The sequence below is a fragment of the Ostrea edulis genome, chromosome 4, assembly GCF_947568905.1.
Source record: "Ostrea edulis chromosome 4, xbOstEdul1.1, whole genome shotgun sequence".
Classification (NCBI taxonomy): Eukaryota; Metazoa; Mollusca; class Bivalvia; order Ostreida; family Ostreidae; genus Ostrea; species Ostrea edulis.
The window spans coordinates 4,948,326-4,970,751 of record NC_079167.1 but is presented as its reverse complement, the minus strand read 5'-3'; the positions used below and the strand labels follow the sequence as shown (position 1 = coordinate 4,970,751).

The 22,426-nt window shown below is 35.0% G+C and overlaps 1 protein-coding gene across 1 annotated transcript in view; it reads left to right on the top strand.

Moving 5' to 3' along the window:
- The first annotated feature begins 3,268 nt into the window (after positions 1–3,268).
- Positions 3,269–22,426, top strand: part of LOC125670205 (uncharacterized) — a 22,826-nt gene continuing 3,668 nt past the window's right edge. Inside the window, exons 1-25 of the mRNA XM_056164400.1 lie at positions 3,269–3,341; positions 5,521–5,661; positions 6,004–6,207; positions 6,316–6,413; positions 6,503–6,671; positions 10,787–10,918; positions 11,074–11,214; positions 11,317–11,454; positions 16,544–16,681; positions 16,927–17,064; positions 17,146–17,283; positions 17,394–17,531; positions 17,717–17,845; positions 18,077–18,188; positions 18,273–18,343; positions 18,435–18,601; positions 18,843–18,930; positions 19,026–19,102; positions 19,658–19,694; positions 20,050–20,147; positions 20,229–20,354; positions 20,460–20,602; positions 20,851–20,986; positions 21,554–21,691; positions 22,277–22,376. Coding sequence (XP_056020375.1) covers positions 3,269–3,341; positions 5,521–5,661; positions 6,004–6,207; positions 6,316–6,413; positions 6,503–6,671; positions 10,787–10,918; positions 11,074–11,214; positions 11,317–11,454; positions 16,544–16,681; positions 16,927–17,064; positions 17,146–17,283; positions 17,394–17,531; positions 17,717–17,845; positions 18,077–18,188; positions 18,273–18,343; positions 18,435–18,601; positions 18,843–18,930; positions 19,026–19,102; positions 19,658–19,694; positions 20,050–20,147; positions 20,229–20,354; positions 20,460–20,602; positions 20,851–20,986; positions 21,554–21,691; positions 22,277–22,376 — 3,070 coding nt within the window. The remainder of the gene's footprint in view (positions 3,342–5,520; positions 5,662–6,003; positions 6,208–6,315; positions 6,414–6,502; positions 6,672–10,786; positions 10,919–11,073; positions 11,215–11,316; positions 11,455–16,543; positions 16,682–16,926; positions 17,065–17,145; positions 17,284–17,393; positions 17,532–17,716; positions 17,846–18,076; positions 18,189–18,272; positions 18,344–18,434; positions 18,602–18,842; positions 18,931–19,025; positions 19,103–19,657; positions 19,695–20,049; positions 20,148–20,228; positions 20,355–20,459; positions 20,603–20,850; positions 20,987–21,553; positions 21,692–22,276; positions 22,377–22,426) is intronic.

Genomic DNA, 22,426 nt, shown 5'->3' with positions numbered 1-22,426 from the left:
GTAATATCTGGCCTGTCAGTGGTGTAACTAGGGATAAAATAATTGTAGGGGGGGGGGTCGTGGGGGCGAGAGTCCCCCCCCCCCCGAAACTGAGTATATATTTTTGATTACGTTGGCAAGAATTTTTCATTCTGGTAATAGTTTTGATACCTCAACAATTATATTGTAATTGTTCAGAACAAGCTGTGTAAGGTAACAGGCTTTGATTTTTTATTACCTGATATCTTTTCCCCCCTTTTTGTTTGTTTTTTCTATTTTCAACATAGAATCGAATATTTGGGGACAAAGATTTTCAAAGAAATGAAAAAACCCAATCATTGACGCACGCACGCACGCACACGCACACACACACACTTACACACGGACACCAAAAGAAGCAGGAATAAGATGCACCGCCACTGCACGTGACACGCCCGTACGATGTTTATTCATTATAAACAGATGAAGGTGCATGATTCAAAATAATGTCAATTTTTCTGCTTTTAGGTCTGAGGTAAAATAAAGATTATTGGTACAATGCCTTTGCTTTTAGGTCTAAGGTAACATCAAGTTTATTCCTTGTAATGCACATTGCAATTGACTTAAAATTGTATCTCTTGGATTGTTCAAATAACTACAGGATATTCCCAAACATATTTTCATTTTATTACACATATTTAGATAATTTCTTTCATGTGATATTAATTACTTATTTGGGGTTGTGTAAAGATTATACGTTCTTAATTAATCTTTAACTGGACAGATGTAACTTATCAAAATGATATTTGAATCTCCAGCTGAACTCTGAAACACCATGGCTAACTCTTAGGGACTAATGGAATCTTAATTGGACAGACAGATTTAACTGCTTCAAACACCATCAGCTTAGATGATCATTTCCACGAGACAATTCCTCTATCTGTTCTGTGATGTGTTTGTTAAGTCTTTGCAACTTTTGTAGTACAATACTGCATATGTATATCATTAATATTAGAAACAAAACAAGTATTCATATCAATTGTTATGTATCTACTTTTTATGAAAGAATGTGTATTTGGTTAATGTATTCCTCTTTTCTTGCCGTTCTTGACACACTAATTTTGACTACGGATTACTCCGTTTACCTGATCAAGATGTAGGGCTCATGACGGGTGTGACCAGTCGACATGGGGTGCTTACTTACTCATCCAAGGCATCTGATCCCACCTCCGGTATATCCAGGAGTCCGTGTTTGCCCAAATCTCTATTTTGTATTCCTTAAAGAAGTTATGAGATTGATCACTGTTCGTTACCTTTTCTTTTTCTCTAACATGTATGGATTACCTCCCTTAAAACATTGTTGTTTTTTAATACTTACTATTTTAAAAGTTTCAATGACCTGATTTTAAGCTTTAGTTTACATTTCTATACAGATGTACAAATTGACAAAGTTTGTTGATTCTAGAACTCATATCTACACGAGCCTCTAAAGGGTTATGCCATATATGACTATATCATCTTAATTAGGTCACAGTGACCTTGATTTATGGCGCAATCGACACACCTTCTTCCTAAGATGCATAACTGACCAAGTTTGATAATTCTAGACCAAATAATTGTCCAGTTATGAGTTGGACAGGGATTTGCCATATTTGGCCTTATCGTCTTAATCAAAGGTCACTGTGACCTCACTTAAAAAGTACGACCGATGTAACAGCTGAAAAAGTTTGATGATTCTAGGTCTCTTTGAATTCAAGTTGTGAGCCGGACACGAAGTGAGACAGACGGACGGACACGGTCACCATACCATATTTATGTCCCGTCTAAAGACGGACGTATAAAAATACACACACATAAAAATTAAAGACCAGTACTATGCATTAAAGAAAGTGCAAAAAGTATTGGTAGTTGTATGTGCTTTTCGTGCTTTAATGTAGCTACGTCACTTCCTGTGAAGGATGACCAGGAACAAGAACCTTGTCATCTGGTTTCAATTTCTGTTCTTGGCATTTTTGTCATAACAAACTTTCATTTTGGTTTGAGAACTCTTGACATTTTCTTGTGTCAATTTGCAAGCATTGTAAAATATTTCTAGACACTAATTCAAAGGTTAAGAGTCAAAATACTCTGACATGGGAATATTTTTGTCCGATCAATATCTTGAGAACCTTTGGTTTGATAGACACCAAACTTGGTACACTAGTACATCCTAAAGACGGGCGCGGTAGCTCAGAGGTAGAGCGTTCGTTTTGTAACCGAGATGTGAGTTCGAGCCCCGCTCGTGCCATGGCGACCTAAGCCATAAACATAGGAAGTGAGAGCTCCTTCGCCAAGCGCTCGACATTTAGAAGTGAGAATCACGGATCTTTCGAACGGTGTACCCATGTGGTGGCGGGCGTAGGTACGTCAAAGAACCCTCACTATCACGACCCTGCGCTAAGCATAGGTCTTTTGAAATGTGTGGTACTTCACTTACAGCTGGTAACGTCTGATTATGGGTGAAAAGTTCTCGAAGGGACGTAAAACAAAAACCTCTAACCCCCCCCCCCCAAAAAAAAACTCTATAGGATGTAGAGTAAATGCTTTATATTGATTTTAAGTTGACAAGGTAAGAGGTCAAGGTTTATCAATTCGAGACTGGACTTAAGAAAACATTGTCCGCTGAATATCTTTGATGAAGATATCATACAAGGCACACTGATATTTTTTCTTCTTCTCTCAGTCAGCTTCTTTCAAGAAATACGTCATATTTGTATGTGCATGTATATATAGTTCATTTCAACCGATCTTGTAAATGTGCAACATATAGCGAGTTAAATCTTTTTTCTTCTTCGAAACTTACCGATTTTTTTTTATCAACTTCGCAAATTCACTTTAAACTTTGCACAGTCTTAATCAATAAATCTATATTCATATGCTCCTTACTATAATTGCTCGACATATTCATTTTAAATAAAGAAGGAACCTTGTAGACTGCCAGCTTTGGATTGTACGAGTAGAAAACCATGCAATGTTAGCACAGCACTGGTTCATGGGGAAACTAGTTTGTTAACAGTTAGCTACTAGTGTTCATCATGTTCCCTATCGCAGCTCAAAATGTTGTTTAGTTTTTACATACACATATAAAATCAGAATTGCATAGGTAGCTAAGGACATGGGCCCTGGGGGCATCGCGCTAATGACGATTACGCCGCTGGTCAACAAGCGACTCATCTTATTACGTTATTATAGATACACACTTCCTCAACCAGGGAGTCGAGAGAATGAAGAAAAGGAGAAATTCTAAATAAAAGGAATGCCAAGTTTTAAAATGACCAATTACGTGATGGATATGACTGTATGGGCCGTTTTTACCTCATGGATGGTCCAACACGCCGCTCAAGGTAAGAAAATATTTGTCTCCGTCAAAAAGTGGCTGATTTCGGAGGGGAGTGACACAGAGATGAGTAAGGTCCAAGAAAAAAATGTTATTCACTGATTAATGGTAGTGTAGAGTTTTCTTTTATTGTATTAATGTTATTCACTAATTAATGGTAGTGTAGAGTTTTCTTTTATTGTATTAATGTTATTCACTAATTAATGGTAGTGTAGAGCTTTCTTTTATTGTATTAATGTTATTCACTAATTAATGGTAGTGTAGAGCTTTCTTTTATTGTATTACCATTTACCTGACTTAATTTCTGTATTGTTAACCAAAAATGACAGGAAGAAAATGAACTAAAATACATCCATAGCAAATCTGGAATTTTTTATTAAAGACTAAACTTCTGCCAGATATTTTTTTTTAAATTTCGGGGTGGTTGTGCATTAGCCCCCCTCCCCCCCCCCCCTCTCTCTCTCTTTCCGTTTGTTCTGCAGTGCTTACATTTGTTGAGCTACATCCATCTTTTATTCAAAGTCACTGACCTCGTCAGCAATTCGACTCGCTTCATATGGCTTTGGAGAATCAATCAATTTGTGTCGTTACATTGGTTTCAGTTGGGGAATAAATATCTTGGTTGTTTGTTCATGGTATAACCTCCATTATATAAACAAGGTAGACTATTTCTTCGTATATTTTTATTTTTTCAGAGGACAGGATAAGTTAAGATGATGATTGATTAAAAATATATGTTAACCATCATGAATATATATAACCAAGGTCACAGGAGTGTCACAGATGTGAGAAAATACAAGGTTTCAGATGAAATTTTACTTACCTTTTGTTTTGGTAAACATCGAGCACACGCTTGTCCATATTTATATCAAAGTTGCAGCTGATACGGGTGTACAAAATTTGAAAGTAGGCAAGTGTGTGCTCTATATGTTCTGAAGCAACATACGCTTCATATGGTCAAATGTTTGGGCCAAAATTGAGGAAATTTGGAATTTTTATTAATTCTATGACCTTTTACGATTGGATAAGATAACATGTTAAGTCACAGAATAACCAAGATTTTTGACGCATCAAATTAAGTAGGGTTTTGCTACACGTTTACATGGAATTTTCTATTATTAATGTAAATAGGTCATTAATACATGAATTGCACCAATGAAAAGACGCGTTTGAGGATTTGGCTATCTTTGAGGATTTAGCTATCTTTGAGGATCAATTTTGGGGCAATGTTTTTCCATTGAATTTTCAAGTAGAAATTTGTGACTAATTTCATAGGAAAAATCTGTTTTAAATATGGGTTTTAGCAATATTAAAACATCACAGAATAACCAAGATTTTTGACGCATCAAATTAAGTAGGGTTTTGCTACACGTTTACATAGAATTTTCTATTATTAATGTAAATAGGTCATTAATACATGAAATACACCAATGAAAAGACGCGTTTGAGGATTTGGCTATCTTTGAGGATTTGGCTATCTTTGAGGATTTGGCTATCTTTGAGGATTTAGCTATCTTTGAGGATTTAGCTATCTTTGAGGATCAATTTTGAGGCAATGTTTTTCCATTGAATTTTCAAGTAGAGATTTGTTACTAATTTCATAGGAAAAATCTGTTTTAAATATGGGTTTTAGCAATATTAAAACATTTGCAGATAGTTTTACAAAATTCAGTAAAAAAAATTTCATTTTGAGATAGACACGGTTTAGTGTACTGATTAATGATCTGCAGTTTTGGCCATGCGAACTTCTCAAAATAGGGGCCTTATAATAAGGCCCTTATCCTACTTTTTTAAAAAACCTATCTCTTTTATAAATACATGCATGTAGGTTTTTATGTGAAGGTGAAAGGTCAGTATTTTCATCAGTAAATTAAATACATTGAAACAGAACAGGTTTTATTTCATTACTGACAAAACATTGTTAAATGTTAATATTTTACTGTCCATAACCTGAGTTCGGAGCAGAAGAAATTTAATCATCAATGGATAATCTAGTATCAGCTGCCACTTTGGTATAAAAATGATACATAAGCAATAGTCCAACGTTGCTCTCGAATAATATTATTTCTTGGCTAAATAAAGTTTCGTATTTCCCTAACTTTCACTCAATAAATGCGTTTGGACATTACAAAGTTTGGTAGATTTTGACAGAAGAGTTTGATTAAGTCTTGCAATTTTTTTTCCAGGGTCGTGTCCGATGGGATCTTTTGGTTATCTCTGTCAATACGCGTGCCACTGTCAGTACGGGGCCGCCTGTCACTCTGTTACCGGGGAATGTTTCGAGGGGTGCGAGTTTGGCTGGACCGGAAAACCAACCTGTCAAATACGTAAGTTGTCACAAATGTTGTTTTTGTAACAAATGGACTATCCTGGAATCTTGCTCTGGATATTGAATTTGAATATGTATTGAATATTGAAATATTCTTTTACCTGAAAACGTTGAAAGACGATCGGTTTAAACATGTTTTACTGTATTCTAGAAATGTAAAAGATTGATTGATATGATATATGAGATAGACTTATGAATACATAATTCAATTTTGAAAGTAATCTCTTAGTTACTCAATGAACTTAAAAGCTGGTAGTGGTTGGAACAATTTTGAGAACAAGGTACTTGAAATAGTCAAATTAGAATATGTCTGCTGACGGAAAGAAATTATTTGCAATAGAAAACGTTGCGTTGGACAAAGTGACCCACCAAAACGGCCACAATACATCTGTGTTGGCTGTGGATGGAGTACGTCAACAGAATGGCTCCACGGGACGCTGCACGCGGGCCTACAGTACAACCAATGTATTCAGGGTCAAGTGGTACGTGGATCTTGGGAGGGAATACCACATCAAGCAGATCAAAATTTACTTCAGAAACGACGGTCAGTAATATGAACCCTAGATAACTAAAATTCTATCAAAATAATTGATGAAAGTGATTATCGAGTCTTTTGCCTTTATAACTTAAAATGTAACGAATTTGTTTGCAGAACCTTATAATGAAGGTCGTCGGAAAGGAGTTAGAGTATACGTCTCAAACACTCCCGTGTTTACCAGTGGAGCTCTTTGTTATACAAGTCAGATACAGGTGAGAAATAGCCCCACCCTCACTTCAGTATTTCATTATCCATTAAGATCTGGATCATATAAAAATGCCATTTTTTAAACGTTTTGCAGAGCAACAAGTTCTTTACGCCACCTGACCTTCTGACGTTGAACAACTGTACTCACAAAGCCCGCTACGTCACGGTATTTAACCAACGTCCCATCGTCAACCCTGCTGCATGCCCCCATACTGACTATTCCTGTTGGGCCAATCTAGAATTATGTGAAGTAGAAGTATATGGTACGTAAGCTCTAGATTTTAACAAGAACAGCGGATACAGCTAATGACATGCTGAATATTTACTTTGAAATATAAACAATCTTCTGAGAGTTACAGTTCCTATCACATACGAAGGAATGGGAGAAAGGCACAATACGATGGGTATCATGGGAGAACCTGTCTTCAATTGATTAATGATCTGTGTATTTCAATGGAGCCGTTGAATTGAATGTCTAAAGAATTGGTGGTGTGAATTAAATATACATGTATTTTCCATGATGAAATGCCCAGAAATAGGGAGGGATTAACATAAGTAGATGATGTCTGTACACAGAAATATATGTATAGTATAAGGGTCTAATTTAATTCTGTGTAATCTTCAATATCTGAAATATTTCATGGGGATGTTTCTCTAAACTTCAATTCTTGCGTGGCAAACCAAATTAAACTGATTTTGACTACGGATTACTCCGTTTACCTGATGAAGACATAGGGCTCATGGAGGGTGTGACCGGTTGACAGGGGATGCTTACTCCTCCTAGGCACCTGATCCCACCATCTGTGGTATATCCAGGGGTCCATGTTTACCCAACTCTTTGTATTCCTTATAGAAATTATGAGATTTATTACTGTTCGTTATCTTCACCTTTCATTTACTACAAGTTTCACGCCATTTCTTGTAATTGATGTCGGGAAGGAAATATTTGACGTCACCTTACAAAAATATTGAGCTCTTGGAGAACAGAATTTCCTACAAGTGACCCATATATATGAAACTTTAGATACAAATGTAGTGCAACAGTATAAAACTTATTTCGCGAAGTCGGTTTAATGGCGTTATCAGATCACCAGCCGTTTTCTATGAATAGTTTATACGTGCTCTCGTAGAAAGCTGTACACACACTCCTCATCAAAATGAAATACAAACTTTGTTTCAATAGATTATTTAAAAGTCATATTATTGTGCCAAATTAGTTCCATACCATATAGAGACCATCGGATTTTTAATTTTAAAAATGTCGGAAAACAATGTGTGAAGACTTTTGAGCACGATACTATACCAAGGTATACATAATGTAGATATTTTCGACCGTGGTATACATGACGTAGATAAGATATTTTTGAAAAAACAGCGGTATACCCATGTATACATGACGCAAGTTCATTCATTCACCATAAGTCGACAAGTTCATCGGTTTGATGACAATCATGTACATATGTACAACATAAACATATGTAGAATTTGCAAATAATACACATTAAAGGGACATGGACACGGTTTCAGCTGAAAATTTTCAAAGTTTCTTATTTTTCCATTTTTATTCTTTACAATGCTTAACTAAAGTATTTCTAATGATCAACCAAAATTTGAATGTTAGTTGCTAAGTTACAAGTGAGATACAGCTCTCACTGTCATGTAAACAATCGTTGTGCCGTGGTTTTGATTACATACAGATTGTTGAATAGAAAATTGCATGTTTAAAGCAAAATAAGATAAGTCAAACAGTAGAAACCATTTAATTGTGTTCAGAATTAACTTATAAATTGAAAAAAAAATCTGCTTTAAACGAAACTTTTACTTTTACTAGTAAATTTAACCTATGTACACAAAAACATGGCACGAGCTTTGTTTACATACATGTAATAAGGATGTATCTCCCATGTGTCTCAACAACTGACATTCAAATTTTTGCTAACCATTAGAAATACTCTGGTTAAGCTTTCTAAACACTAAAATTTGAAAATTTTCAGCTCAAATCGTGTCCATGTCCCTTTAACAGTAATATTCAATCAATTCAGTCATTTGTAGCACTACTAGGTAGCTAAAAAAATCCCTAGATTACATAATTCTGTCACACTTTTTGTGCTAAGTAAATTGATTAATTTAAACATACTTGGTCTATGATAATAAAAAAAGTTGTGCACTTTTCTGATATCTGAGTGATATAGACATTTTAATATAAATGGAACATCTTTTCTGATATCTGCGTGATATAGACATTTTAATATAAATGGAACATCTTTTCTGATATCTGAGTGATATAGACATTTTGATATAAATGGAACTCATCTTCTATATCATTGTGAGCACAAAGCGTATAGACTCTCTGGGGCCTTATAATATTCCTGTAACCTATGGTTAGAAATTCTAAACTTTGTTATTTGTTTTCTATATTTGAAATCAATTGCTTTTGTCAAGTATGACTGCAAGCCAAATTCATCAACAATATATTAAAAAGCTGCTCTTTAGAAGAAAGTGTTACCATAGAAAAGATGTTTAGCGCATGTACACCACATGTCCTTGCTTTGTTCTTATTATTCTATAGGTAATACAATCCTAACATCGACAACTCTTCCTTAATATTCAAAATCCAACTATCATTTTGTGAAATCACATCCTCATAACAGGCTTTGAATTTTATGTTTTAATGAACTTTAGCTAGTATTTAAAAATTCTTAATTTCATTTTAACAAAAAGAGGTACCTGTAATCTTCCTAATTCACAATACATAAAATTTGTTGTTGTCATGGATCCTAAACCTAAAATTTTTCTACAAAAAATAACATAAACCTTGTCTACGTCACTAGCTTTATGCCAACCCCTAATTTCTGATGCATATAAAAGTACACTGGTTACACAGACATAAAAAAACCAGAACATTGTGTTTCTACATTAAAAGCATAAAGTTTTAGATTGGTACATACGGAAAATAAAGTTTTTCTGCCCTGATCTGCAGCATGTTTTTGTAGTTGTGAAAATCTACCATTATAATTCATCAAAGTACCAAGATAGTTAAATTCATCAACATTATATAAATATCTCATTGCTATATAGCTACACGTCTTTTCTATGTATTTTACCTCCATTTCTAAAGACTAAAATCTCTGTTGTATATTTATTAACCTTTAAATTCCATGCAACAGAATATTCAATGAGTGCAATCAACAAATGATGTAAACTCTCCTGACTTTCAAAAAAAAACCCACCATGTCAACTGCATATAATGTAAAAACAAACTTGTTTCCTGTAAGTCTAACCTAGGACGGTCATCTCTTATAAAATTAACATATAATGAGAACAGTAAGGGAGGTAGAGTTTCCTCTTGCATTAAACCGACATGACTTTTGAAAGTAGTCGCTAAGTACACCACCATACTTTACACAACATTTTACTTTGTCATAAAGATTTTTAATTATTGTAAACATCTTTCCCTTTATGCCAAATTTAAATAATTTTCTCCAGTTTAGTTCTGTTGACTCTTAATTTTGTATTCTTTATAAGGGTTATGCGATTGATCACTGTTCGTTCTGTTAAAATATTACATTCCTTTTCCCATGTAAGAATCATATTATTGAGAATACTTGTAAACAATTCTTCAAAACAACTTACAGTGGAAATATCTCTGTAATTGTTAACTTCATTTTATTTCCCTTTTTAAATAACGACACAGTAAAACCCCAAGACCATGCCTCAGGAAAATAGCCACACTAAAAATGTTAAATATATCATGTAACAAAGGTAGTAAGGCGGATTAACATTTTATGAATACTTAATTCAAAATATAATCCTCATCACAGCTTTTATTTGATTTCAACTTATTTATGGCATTTGAAATTTCATCCAGACTAATTTCGTACACAGCAGATATATTTTCAGTAGAAACATTATAGTTATCATCAACTGGTGATTCGACTAGAGATCTGATTAAAGAATCGCCACTTAAGATGTTTATGTTATTCTTTTTTTATTATTAAAAAGTTTATAGAAATGTTTTGGATTGTATTTCCTAAGAAAATCAAGCATATTCCCATCATGCCTTATATACATGTATTGCCTTTTTAGCACACGCTCAAACTTTTTATAATTTTCTTTATCCACACATAGCTTACTTCGTGTTTCTTAAGATTTTCCCAATTGAAGTAATGAAACTAAGGTTTTGCATAAATTTCTACACGCATTTGTAAACCATGGCTTATCATTTAACCCGGATCTTACATTGTCTGATTTCTTTTGTATGTGGATATCACAATTTATTTACTCAAACAGTGACAGAAATTGTCAACAGTTGTATTTGACCGCGGTATACATGACGTAGATATTTTTGACCGTAGTATAACCAGGGTTTGTTTTGCAGCATGTGCCTTTGGGACATACGGAGCGAACTGTGAGCACCAGTGTAACTGTAAAGGAGAGACATGTGACCCCGAGACAGGACTCTGCCCGGCAGGCTGCTCAGAGGGGCGGAGGGGTCCAAAATGTGACCAGGGTAATAGAATTGTTGCTGCATACTTTTTATGGGAATTGTGGCGCATTTCATGCTTTTGTTTTCCTTTAAAATGCTAGCACATAATTCTCTCTCTTCCTATCATTAAAAAAAAAGAAATTAAAAGGCGCTTTTATATTTGGTGGGTTTTTTTGTAGATTGCCCGGCAGGTCTATTTGGCGAGAACTGTGCCAATTTCTGTGGATACTGTCTGAATGGTCAGTCATGTGACGCAGTGTCCGGCAAATGTCCGGATGAAAAGTGCGAAGCAGGCTGGGAAGGAGCCACTTGTAAAAAAAGTAAATCTACAGTTATTAAATAAATAAATGCTTTCAAAGAACACCATCAACGAAAACCTCAAGAACTCTGTATACTAGTATACGATAATCTGTATTTTTTAGAATGTGAAAAATATAAGTATGGAGACGGCTGCCAGTTGGACTGTGGACATTGTCTTGGTCTCAAAGACTGCGAAAAATCATCTGGAATTTGTAAGGAGGGTTGTCACAACAATTGGTATGGACCGCACTGCAATTACTGTAAGTACAGAAAGTTTTTTAAACAATGCATGCTCGTGTAAAAGCAATGCTATCTTGGAAATAGCATAGAATGTATGCATGTACTAGTAGATTAAAATAATTTAAAAAAAAATTTTTTTAATCGGGTTGATAACGATGGAGAGGTATCCGGAGAGTCGACTAAATAATTATGGCACTCTCTGTTTTTTTAAAAAGTCATCTCAAATTGAATCTTTGACTAACCAAAGTCCATGTACATACCCAGGTCCTGCTATACGGTTGTCTGGTGTGTTCACTGTTGCTGGATAGTCCCGCACATAGCATTTCCAGTAGGTCTGTTCCCACTCGTTCATTTCATTCTAAATAAAAATCCATTAATTGCTAAATTGTTACTTCCGATTCTATTTCTCACAAACTTAAAATCCACTTGTGTCATTATATTAATTTGAGTCATAGCCATGGTGAAATTGAAAATGTAACAAGACTACCCTGTACTACATCGTTCAGTTCAGATCACAATGTCATTGAAGCCAAACTATCCAAATAGTAGATATACATTGAAGTTTTCAAAATATTTAGTTTTGAAAAATAAAATCCGTCATTTTAATCTTTTTAAATAACCACTGAAAAGAATCCTTCAAAAACATTTCATTGAAATAATGAATACATGTAAATGTTTAAGTAAAATAAGTTTTTGATTTACATTCTTACTATTTATTAAACTTTGATCTCCAGTAAAACCTTCCTGAGGTTCCTCATTAACAGTTAAAATAACACAGTGCCCCTTATACTTTTTAGAATGTTGGCCTATTTAGAGGTAGCACTGAAATAGAGTCGCCCACTTCCTCCAGGTACTCCGGTTTCCTCCCACATCAATGACCCCTTCCCACAAATACTCGAACCGACGAGAAGCATGAATATAAGTTGTAGAAATTGTTTGTAAATCGTCGTAAGATAAATAAAGTTTAAATTTTTATGCCCCCGTAATTGGAGATTCAGGGGCATATAATTTTGGTCGGTCTGTTTGTTTGTCAGCAAAAACTTTAACCTTAGGTCATAAGTTTTGAATGCTTAGTGATTGGGCTTTCATATTTCACTCTTGTATTCCTTGCGATAAGACCTTTTCGTCCGTACCAAAATTTTTGACCTTGTGACCTTGACGTTGGAGTTTGACCTACTTTTGAAAACTTTAACCTTAGCCATAACTTTTGAAGGGTTAGTGATAGGACTTTCATATTTCACATGTGTATTCCTTTTGACAAGACCTTTCTCTTTTACCTCCTGACCTTGACGTTGGAGTTTGACCTACTTTTGAATATTGCAACCTCGGCCATAACTTTTGAATGGTTAGTGATAGGACTCGTATTTCTGAAGTGTTATTCCTTGTGACAAGGCCTTTTTTTGTACCATGATTACTTTGCTGCCTCACGGGTATGGCTAGCTGCAGAACTGTAGCTCTCTGAAAAAATATTTTGACATAACAGAGAGCTACAGAGCCACCCCTTATAAAAACCTTCGATTTACGGCGCACAAAAAGCTGCGCACGGTTGAGGCCTTATATCGTTGTATTCTTGAGTTACTGTCTCATAAATTTAATATCAAAAAATTCTTAACATATTTTCCTACTATACTTGTGTCTAAACATACCTTCAAATATTCATTAAAGCCCCACACGACCTGAAAACTCCCAGCTTCAAATGATTTCGTTTGTTGACGTAGCCATGTTAGGTAGCCGGGTCAGTTCGTACCCTGTTGTTTTTGGTATATATTCATAAAATTCGTTATATGTTATATATTCGCTCTTCATTTATTATCAATACCAATAATTTATAGAAATTAAAAAATAAAGTTTTTCTAAAGGTAAAATAAGCTCTTGATTCATGAAAATGCTACTAAAGTCCTTAACACTCGTGTGACAGGGATGGAGACCGGACCAGACTAATGAAAGCCGCATTGTCGTGAGTTTAGCTATTTGAATAATTATTATTTAAAGGCACTGGGATGATATATGATTTAAAATATTTAGCTAAAATATTTGTGGGGATATTAGTTCACATCTAGACGTTATTGTGCAAGTATGGAAATTAATCAAGATTCGATTTGACCGGCTACCTAACATGGCTACGTCAACAAACGAAATCATTTGAAGCTGGGAGTTTTCAGGTCGTGTGGGGCTTTAATGAATATTTGAAGGTATGTTTAGACACAAGTATAGTAGGAAAATATGTTAAGAATTTTTTGATATTAAATTTATGAGACAGTAACTCAAGAATACAACGATATAAGGCCTCAACCGTGCGCAGCTTTTTGTGCGCCGTAAATCGAAGGTTTTTATAAGGGGTGGCTCTGTAGCTCTCTGTTATGTCAAAATATTTTTTCAGAGAGCTACAGTTCTGCAGCTAGGGTATGGCACGCCAAATTCACAAAAATGAGCTAAACATAGTTTCACAGTTGATAAACTAGGTTTATCGACTGTAAACTATAGTTTACGAACTGTAAACTATAGTTAACGATTCGTTAACTATAGTTTTCATCCGTAAAACTATATTTAACGGTTGTAAACTATAGTTTACAAACTATAGTTTACAAACACTAATCCAAGTTTATCTGTCTTTAAATAAACGTTAACAATAGATTTTGCTGATAAATACAGATTCACATTTGTAAACTATAATTTACATTTGTTAACTATAGTTCACAATTGTTAATCCTAGTTTCACAAATTGTGATACTATATTTATCAGATAAACTATGACTTGTAAACAATAGATTGTTTACAATCGTGAAACCGTATTTATCAGATAAACTATATTTTGCAATCTCTAATGATTGTTTTCATTGTTAATTAAAGTTTACGCTTGTGAAACATAGATTATTTGTTAACTATGGTTTACAGATGTGAAATATAGATTAACGTCGTTAACTATAGTTTACGGTCCGTAAACTATAGTTTACAGTCGATAAACCTAGTTTATCAACTGTGAAACTATGTTTAGCTCATTTTTGTGAATTTGGCGTATGTTTAGCTCATTTTTGTGAATTTGGCGTGCCATACACGGGGGCATCAGTGTTTCATAAACGCATATTGTTGTAGAGAGATCTTAGTTCAGCTGGAGATATCTCTAATTAAATTATATTTCGTTAAAATGATTAAATGATTGAAGAGCTTTCACTATATTTGCTATTGTAATAGTTCTATCTTTAATTCATTTGGGGATATCTTCATTCAGTTAATCGTTGTTCTCTCTCATTCTGTTAAAGTCCGTTATAAAAGAGAGCATCACTGAAACATGTATACAAGTTTAAAGTTTACCCTTACGAATTCGAGCACTTTCTAATTCAATTAGAGATACAAAGTAGCTGCAGCGGGTCTGAATTAAGAAAATTCTGTTGTTCATAGCTTTACTGCGGCTAGAGCGCATTTTCTAATAGAATTACAAAGGACATTATCTAGAGCGAAGAAATCAGATATGGAGCGCCAAATTAATACATACTCCAATAATTAAAAATATCTTAATTATTTGAAGAAATCTTCAATTAAATCTATGCTTGCAATGATTCTCTTCAAAATATTCAATTAATTTTAAAATGTGTGTATATAGATGAATTACAGATTATCTTCAAATGAATGAATGTGTGTAATATGTCAGATGTTGGTATCAAATGAATGAATGTGTGTAATATGTCAGATGTTGGTATCAAATGAATGAATGTGAGTAATATGTCAGATGTTGATATCAAATGAATGAATGTGTGTAATATGTCAGATGTTGGTATCAAATGAATGAATGTGTGTAACATGTCAGATGTTGGTATCAAATGAATGAATGTGTGTAATATGTCAGATGTTGGTATCAAATGAATGAATGTGTGTAACATGTCAGATGTTGGTATCAAATGAATGAATGTGTGTAATATGTCAGATGTTGGTATCAAATGAATGAATGTGTGTAATATGTCATATGTTGGTATCATCTATTCATTTGGAATGATGTTTAAATTCCTTGGATTACCGTAATTGATCTATCTAGCACAATAATTAATTGTTGATACCCATAATTAAAGTGTTGCTTTTTATACGCCCGTCTTAAGAGGGGACGTATTATGGTATGGCGTTCATGTCCGTCCGTCTGTCCGTCCGTCTGTTAGCTTTTTCGTGTCCGACCCGTAACTTAAATACTACAAGGCCTAGAATCATCAAACTTTGTCTGTAGATACATCTTGGGTAGAAGGTGTGTCGCACATTAAAACCAGGTCACTGTGACTTTTCATTAAGAAGATATCCGTCTGTCCGTCCGTCTGTTAGCTTTTTCGTGTCCGACCCGTAACTTAAATACTACAAGGCCTAGAATCATCAAACTTTGTCTGTAGATACATCTTGGGTAGAAGGTGTGTCGCACATTAAAACCAGGTCACTGTGACTTTTCATTAAGAAGATATGGTCATATATGGCAAAAACTTGTCCGGCTCATAACTTGAAAACTATTAGACCTAGAATCACCAAAATTTGTCAACTAATGCATCTTGGGTAGAAGGTGTGTCGCATCCTACTTTAAGGTCACTGTGACATTTAATTAAGGTGATATAAAAAAATGTTTTAATGGGTACAATCTATACTGTTAACAATATGTGACGGGCGTATCATGTGCCGTGGCGGTGCACTTTATTCTAAATGCTGTGCATGGTATTGTAACAGTTGAGAGATGTGCATGGTATTGTAACAGTTGAGAGATTAGCATGGTATTGTAACAGTTGAGAGATCTCTTGGAGAAAATGCGGTCCGTATTTTTCCCTATTGTCTGTGCTCAGATTTTTAGTGATGTCAGGACTAAAATACGTTGAAGTCAAAGTTCAAATACAGTGGTTTCATTAATTTTGGAGGGCATCAGCTTCATTTACAGACAACTAATCTTTGTAATTTACTCGTAAATATCAAACAGTATTCGCTTATTACTTAAATCCCAGTATGATCCTGCTCAACCAACCAAAAGAAAAAAAAATTGATGTAACGACGGTGTTTGTTTGTTCCTATAAAAATGAGTCACGACCAAAGTCCAACTACATGTACATGTACATTTTGTATTTCAAAGAGACATATTTTTTTTTTTAGCTTGTCCGATTGGAACCTACGGTGGTGCCTGTGACAAGATTTGTGGTAACTGTGCAGAAAGTGCGCCTTGTCATTCAACAACGGGGGTGTGTCAACAAGGATGTCAGCCCGGATACATGTCGGAGCGTTGTGACCAAAGTATGGCTATCATATTAGACCTTTATTAAACGAAGTGTAGAACACATGTACATTGTATACATTATAATATTACATCCTAATTGAATTAGTACAACTAGTGCTTACTTCATGTGCTTCCAAATACTGTAAATAGCAGAACTTGTAATTGGCTTCAAGAGATACACAATGCACATTCCGAACATTTCATTTTCGTTTTTTTTTTTAGTAATAATACATTTGTATATTTACACCTATTTTCTTAATAGTGTGCCCCAGGTTTACCTATGGGAACGGCTGCTTTGAACGCTGCGGAAACTGTGCAAATGGTGCCACCTGTGACCACGTGACGGGTACATGTTCACAGGGATGCATGCCGGGATATACCGGGATAAAATGTGATGCAGGTAAAAGATGTTGGAATAAATATCGGTATAAAAGAGCAAGAAAAGTTGCGCTTATTTTACAAATGTACGATTTGTTTTCAGTTTGTGAGATTGGATTCTATGGAGAAAATTGTCAGTTGCCATGTGACAGTTGTCGTGACTTAAAATGCCATCACGTGACGGGCCAGTGTCTGGACAACTGTCGTCCAGGGTGGAAGAACATGCCATTTTGTGATCAAAGTGAGTCGTTCGCAGACGTTTGTTTTCAAATGATGTTTAATCAAATTCTTGTTTACAAACCGTCATTGGTGATGTATGATCTAATGTGGTTCTGATTGAAACATTTTCAGAATGCACTCCGGGGATGTTTGGTGATCAGTGTATCAATATTTGTGGATTCTGTAAAGATGGTCAACCATGTAATCACGTGACTGGTGAATGCCAAAATGGTTGTAAAGCGGGATGGAGAGGAATACAGTGCTCAGAAAGTAAATGCAGCGAATTTCTGTTAAAGAACTGTGACTAAAGCCATACAAGTGATACGCACTTTCGCAATGATACATGTAGTTTTGATGAGCATTAAAGTGAAAATATCTTGCTTTATATGTATCGAGATGATTTAATTAAATCTGAAATTGTAATGTTCAGAATACAATAATACTCAATGTTTCAGCTTGTCCTTTGAACATGTATGGAAAGCAATGTTTGTTGGAGTGTGGTCATTGTATAAGAAACAGTACTTGCAATCCGGAAGACGGAATTTGTCCAGAGGGATGTCGGGACGGCTACATCGGTAGAAAATGTAAATCAAATGTTGCATCAATTCAATCATTTCCTATTTTCCATCATAATTCGATTGAATGTAAACGAAATGTATAAGTATTTAAACCATCTTTGTTAAAGAATTACCATATATTATATAGAGCTATATGAAACTCATTTTACCTACATGTATATGATTACGAAGATAAGCAATTAAAATTGGGAACAAGATATTTTGAAAAATTCAAAATGAAGATAATTTCAATTTCAGGCATTTCGGCGAAATCGGAGCAGATGCCACCAATGACGGCTGTGGTTGGAGGAACGGCAGGTGGCACCATTTTTGCCGTCCTGCTTCTTATCTTGGCAGTTATTCTCATCAGGTATTTTCCTTATAATGTACATACTAAAAGAAGCTAGATTTACATGTGAACAAACTTAACTTGTCTTTTCGCTTATCAATGTAGAAAGAAGAAAGAAAAAAATCAAGAGAATTCTACAACCGTGGACCGAAACATGAATGCACAGTATGCAAACGGTTAGTCGGTGTAAGCTACAACAAAAAAATATGTGCTTTGAAACAGATATTTGTTTATTGGTAATGGGAGTGTTGGAATACCTTTTTTCAGTGATGTTTGGTAATTTGGAAGAACTGGATAATCGAAGCTTCCGTATCAGTGCTAGTTCTGCTGTGTACTATAACCTCGACATCGAGCGAGGTATACACATCGACCAACTCAACGAGTACATACACACACTGGAGGCTAACCCTGATAAGTACCAGGCACAGTTTGATGTTAGTACCCAATGATAGTGATTTGCAGTCTTTTGCAAATTATTGTGAAATTAATCAAACTTGCAGACTGTACACTTTTATTCAACATATTTCGCAATGTTTCGAAATTATAAATAGCACATTTATGTATATGCTACTTAATTTCAATGATCTGCTTACATGACGTCGTGATTTCAAGACCCGATAGTATCTTTACGTATAGAAAAGTATATCACTGACACGTCACTTTGATCTCATCCAGGAACTTAAAGATTGTCCTAGGTTCCTTCATATAGAGGGACAAAAGAAGGAGAACAAGACGAAGAACCGGTTTCTGACTACGTTTCCATGCAAGTTTTTCATAAGCTAGAGCGGACAATTTGATTCCTAAAATCGATGATACATCTGTATTTACATTTTTCTGACTAAAATTTTGTTTTTGTAGATGACCATTCAAGGGTCATTTTGACGTTTATGAAGGATGAATGTGGGTCAGATTACATCAATGCAAACTACGTAGACGTATGTATCATACAGCAGTTGTATATAATATACAATATAGTGTAAAGACACCGTGTAATCATTTTTAATTTTGAAAGGATTATGACTGAATTTCACTTGTAAAACGCAATTTGATGGTCTATTGGCACTTATCAACGTTCTTTACATAGACAAGTTCCGCCATATGATGTCACATGAACACCATCTTCAATGTATGGAGAGGGCTTATATAGGCAACGCTTGTTGTCCAATCCTTTTATGTATTATACATAATAAAATATTGTTTAAATTTAAATGAACACCACCTTGTTGCTACGGCAGTATTGCTCCGTGTCATATAAAAATAATTTTTTCTTGAGAATGTATTTATCCAATTAGGTATATCAAATGCCTTTTACTAAATAAATTCTATATAGAATGAAAGTCGTTTCTACTCGAGAAATTTTGCAGTCCTGTTTTTATTGTTCCGTACATTGTGATTTTAAGCTTATTTCTCTGTAGAAAGTTGAGTATTTTAATTAGTAATAGAACAAAAGTGGAGACTTTGTGAAGTATCAACAATTTCTTACATTTCAGAGCATGGATGAGCGAAAGAAATATGTAGCAACGCAAGGTAAAACTTTGTGTAGAATTCCTCGAGAATGTATATCATACCAATTACATGACAATTCATTCTTCAAAATAGCGGGTATATGGTGAAAACTTGCTTACAAGTAATTTCTGTCAACACTAAACATGTATATCTATCAGTTGAGAGAAATCATTTTCACCTCCTTAAAACCGCGATTTCCTCCTAGGCAAGGTTCAATGTATACCGATACAACCACGAAGAATAATGAAAAGTGATTCCAAACAATTTACAACAATTTGTATCAAGTACTAGTACTTTGTTCTTTCATTGTTGATCAAAATGAGCATAAATATTTAATGATTAATGAAAACTGTTGGTGGAAAATATTTCACCTTAGGTCCCAAGAGCAGCACTGTAGTGGATTTGTGGAGATTGGTTTGGCAGGAGAACGTTAATCAAATTATCATGCTGACAAATATCATAGAGGATGGCAAGGTAAGGTCAGTGGTATAATGACTCGGTCCGAGCATGAAATGGCAAAGTCATAGTATGTAATTGTATTTCATTGGTATATAGGTGAAATGCGAGCAATACTGGCCGGAGAATGACGAACCCTCAACCTATGGACGTCTGGTTATCAGTCTGCAGTCCGTCAAAGATTTCGCTAACTATAGTCTACGCCAAATCACTCTCTCTTATCAGGTACCAAAACAAACTTTGATCACCACATTTTACAAATTCATCCATTTTTTAATGAATATTTGTCAAAAAGCAATTGGAGACCTTTGTTATTCTTCACTGCAATAGAGAGAAGTGCGGTCGGTGCGACAGTACCATTTCACAGGTTGGCCGGACCATGGTGTTCCAGAAACTCTAGAACTGGTACACTTCCTGAAACAAGTTCAGTCATGTGACCTGTATGGTCAAGGTCCTATGTTGGTCCACTGCAGGTAAGTATTGCTTGTATTCATTTGAGTGTTGATAAACTTTTGCGTCCACCAATGAGGTTTTCATCTTGTTTGTTCCTGTGTGTACATTGTATCTGTATTGCTTAAAACTATGGGAAGATTATGTGAAAATTACAGCTTGAGTTTACTGTATTCAGATTTTCAAAAAGCTGATTTGGGAGCACTCTGTGGATTATAGAAGAGATAGATCTTTGGTTTAGTTATTCTTTACCATGTAATATCTTTTACAGTGCTGGAGTTGGACGAACGGGTACCTTCATAGCGTTAGATTCCCTACATCGACACGGACTAAAAATCCAGTTTGTTGAAATCCTAGGTTACATTAAAAGAATGCGAGAATGTCGGATGTCCATGATACAAAATGCGGTTGGTATTTACTGATAAAAAGGTTGTGATTCATCTGACAAATAACTACATATGATAAGAGCTCCATTTACCCACAAAAACAGTCTTGCTGTTGTTTCAAAATTTAGTGTGCGTTGTGCAAGAATTTCGATGAAACTCGGCTGTTATTTTCAATTGAATCAAATTGATCTAGATTCAGAATCACCATGAAGATGACCCCCCCCCCCTTTATAGAATTGTGACATTCACACAGTTTACCTTGAGATCATGCTTGGACAAACATTTTCCTCCGTGAATTTATTTTTCCAGTACACTCAAAAGAACTGGTATTTTAATAAAATCTGTAAAATCGAGAAATTGTGTTAATTCCATGTCATTCAAGTCCAGATGACCATCAATATTAGTACAGAGACAAATTATGAAACTGTATTCGATGTGCTCTCTTTTAAGAAAAGAAATGAGATTTTGTCTGTCTGTAAAAGCTTTGATTTATGTACATTTATTGGGCTAATAAAGGTTGTTATTATGCATAGTCTTTTCCCGTAAATAATATGAAATGGGAAAATTTTTCTGTGATCTCTCTTTTAGGACCAGTACAGATTGTTGCATTTTGCACTCCTAGAAGCATTTACATATCGGGAGACTGCTGTACCACAAATAGAATTTATGAAGTACTATAGAAAAATGTGCCAGCGAAAACCGCGTCTCTTGTATGAGGAATTCCAAGTAAGTTATCCATAGTAACGCTCCCCACTACATTCTCTCTCTGTTTTCATGATTGATTCAACATGACCATTAGGAAAACTTTGTATTGACTTTTATCAAGATTTGGCATTACCATTAGAAATGATACGCTCTTGCGTTTTGTGAATTTACAGGGAGAGGTTTGAAAAACGTGATCGTTTACCCATCACGTCAGTTAGATTTTTTGTTCCCGAAATTCAGCGTTTTTAAAAATACAACTAAGCGTGTTTTGTATCGGAAATCCCGTCCGCCTAATTGATAGTTCATCATTATCTGCCAGAATTGATTTAAAAAGTGAATACCGTTTATACTCGAAATTACGAGATGAGAATTTTTGGGGTCGAAAAAAATTGAACAACTGTTCAGCACTTTCCACGAAAGTAAAAACAAATCTGCCAGATTAATTCTATTGAGAACCTAGATTTCGTAACTGCACCACTTATCAAACGTTTTGATGCACACAACTGAAAAGGTTAGTGTGGGATGGCGAACAACAGTAAAGTGGTTTTAAACTTCATCATTTGTCTCCACTCATTAAGCTAATCAGATGTTGGTACTCTCCTTCAGATTCTTATTGACAGCAAACCTAAGTACGTGTCCATGGACTGGACAGCAGCCATAACAGACGAAAACCAATTGAAGAATCAATCGTCTGCTGTCCTTGCTGGTAAGTGCTCAACCTTCCCGCGCTATTTTACCGGCAGCTTTACAACACTA